We start from the raw sequence: 2,435 nt of genomic DNA, 5'->3' as shown, positions 1-2,435 counted from the left end.
TATTTACGTATTGTAAATATCAGTATTTCAGTGGATATTTACAACCAATTTACAACATAAATGTAAATTAAGACGTATTTTCTTCTTCAAAATCATGAAAAATCAAACAAAAATGAAAGAATCCAAAAAATGAGCGTCATCCAGTTTGAATTTTGATATCATACAAATACAAGCAACAAAATCGTTAATTTAGTCACAAATAAGGAATAAAATCAATTTACAGAATGTATATTAATGTTTTGCCACGAAAATAGAAGCTAACTATCAAAAGTCAACTGCTAAAATCTTCAAAATCCACACGTCCAAAAATTCAAAAAAACACGTTAACTACTTTCTTAATCGGTTTGATTCAAAAATTTTTAAAAAAAAACTGCCTAAATTATAATTAGCAGCCGAATTAATAAGGGCAAATGTATAAAAAAAAAAAGTCAATTAATGAGATGTCACGTAAGCATCTTGGCTATTTACAGATTATTAACGAAAGATTGAGTCTATTTTTAGTTTTCTTAAAACTGAGATGTTAATTTAATAATAAACAAGAAACTAGATGATTTGAAAATTCAAGGTATCAAAATCTAGGAAATACCTTGAATTTTCAAATCATCTCATTAAAAAAAAAAAGAAATATTTGAGCAGAGAACATGTGGCCCATACAGGTCTCGAACCTTTGACCTTCGTGTTAAGGGTAAGACGCTCTAACTAGCTGAGCTAAGAGGACGTTCATGAAGCTGCTTTTACTTTGTATATACTTATCAATTATGCTTATCGAAATCGATATTAACTTCCAGTGTCTGATTTCTTTCCCAGATTCCAAACAAACGACTTTGAGGAAAGATTAGCCGGAAAAAAAAAAAAAATCATGGCAGCTTCAATTTACAGCCTTTACATCATCAACAAATCTGGGGGATTGATTTTCCACAAGGTATTACTCGCATTGCTGACATTTCCATGGTTGCTTCCGGAGAAAAATATCACTCTCCGATGAATTTGATTCGGTACAACTGCAAACCGGAAATGATGGACGAAGTTATTGTTTGTTTGTTAATCTTCTCCAGGACTACGCATCGGCTGTTCGAATGGAAACGAACGACAGTTTGAGAGTGGCGAGTCTATGGCACTCGATGCACGCGATCTCTCAGCAACTCTCTCCGGTTCAGGGTTGCTCGGGGATCGAGCTTCTTCAGGCCGACACTTTTGATCTACATTGCTTCCAACCTCTCACCGGTAATCAACTCTCAAACTTTTGTTTTGATTCTTAGAAATGCGGTTTATAGTCCGAGTTATCTATCGTAACGATACAAACTGGAAAGCTAGGGATTGGAGTGAGAAATTAAGCAAGCCTTCTATCTTTATTGCTTCTAACCTCTGAGCGGTACGATCTCTAAAAATAAATAAATGAGAAATTGATTCTTAACCTTTAGTTTCGATTCTTAGCGATGCGGTCTTAGTCTAATTTCACAAAATTGTTTCGAGACAAACTGAAAAGCTAGGGTATTGGCTAAGCGAGCCTGTGATCTTCATTGCTTCCAACTGCTCACCGGTACGATATCTATAAATAAATAAATGAATTGATTCACAAACTTTTATTTCGATTCTTAATGGTGCGGTTTATAGTTCGATTTCACAAATTGTTACATGACAAACTGAAAAGCTAGAGATTGGACTGAGAAATTAACCAGGCTTTAGATCTCCGATATAAAAAAAATCGATTCTTAGCAGTGCGGTTTATAGTCCAATTTTGCAATTTGTAATGGGACAAACTGAAAATACAGGGATTGGACTGGGAAATTAAGCAAGCCTTCGATCTTCATTGATTCCAATCTCTCACCGTGACCATCTCCATCAATAAATAATAATGGATTCTTAAGCTCTTGTTTTGATTCTAAACAGTGCGATTTACAGTCCGATTTCGCATATTGTAATCAGGCAAACTCAAAAGCTAGGAATTGGACTGAGAGATTCAGCAAGCTTTGATTAATCTTATGTACGTTGTAATTGGATTATTTTCAGGGACTAAGTTCTTTGTGGTGAGTGAGCCTGGGACACAGTACATGGAAGTTCTGTTGAAGTACATCTACGAACTGTACACGGATTTCGTTCTGAAGAATCCTTTCTACGAAATGGAAATGCCTATTCGGTGCGAGCTTTTCGACATCCATCTCACTCAGGCCGTCCAAAAGGACCGTGCTGCTTTCTTGGCTAGATGATTCTCAGCTCTTCTTAGTTACAATTTGATGCATTTGACTCGTGAGATTGAGACAGTACACAATTTTAAGATTTGTTGGTTGTTCGTATGCATTTATTGATATATGAAGTCTCTTTTGAAATCATTTGGCCGAACTGATGTATATATACAAGCCGAATTTCCGCTCGTTGCTGCTGATGCTTGATGTATGTCGATAATATTTGATTATTCAAATAATTCGTTATGTTTT

At 35.3% G+C, this 2,435-nt stretch overlaps 1 protein-coding gene across 1 annotated transcript; it reads left to right on the top strand.

The window, feature by feature from the left end:
* The first annotated feature begins 772 nt into the window (after positions 1 to 772).
* On the top strand, positions 773 to 2,435 carry LOC149407906 (SNARE-like superfamily protein). The gene is made up of 3 exons (XM_089627763.1): positions 773 to 922; positions 1,056 to 1,224; positions 2,011 to 2,435. Exons 1-3 carry the CDS (start codon positions 860 to 862, stop codon positions 2,205 to 2,207), a joined length of 429 nt encoding a protein of 142 aa, XP_089483889.1. The 5' UTR covers positions 773 to 859; the 3' UTR covers positions 2,208 to 2,435.

This window comes from Urtica dioica, chromosome 1 (assembly GCF_054948205.1).
Source record: "Urtica dioica subsp. dioica isolate 48M chromosome 1, U.dioica_male_clone48M_v1_H2, whole genome shotgun sequence".
Lineage (NCBI taxonomy): Eukaryota > Viridiplantae > Streptophyta > Magnoliopsida > Rosales > Urticaceae > Urtica > Urtica dioica.
This window is presented reverse-complemented; position numbering and strand designations above follow the sequence as displayed.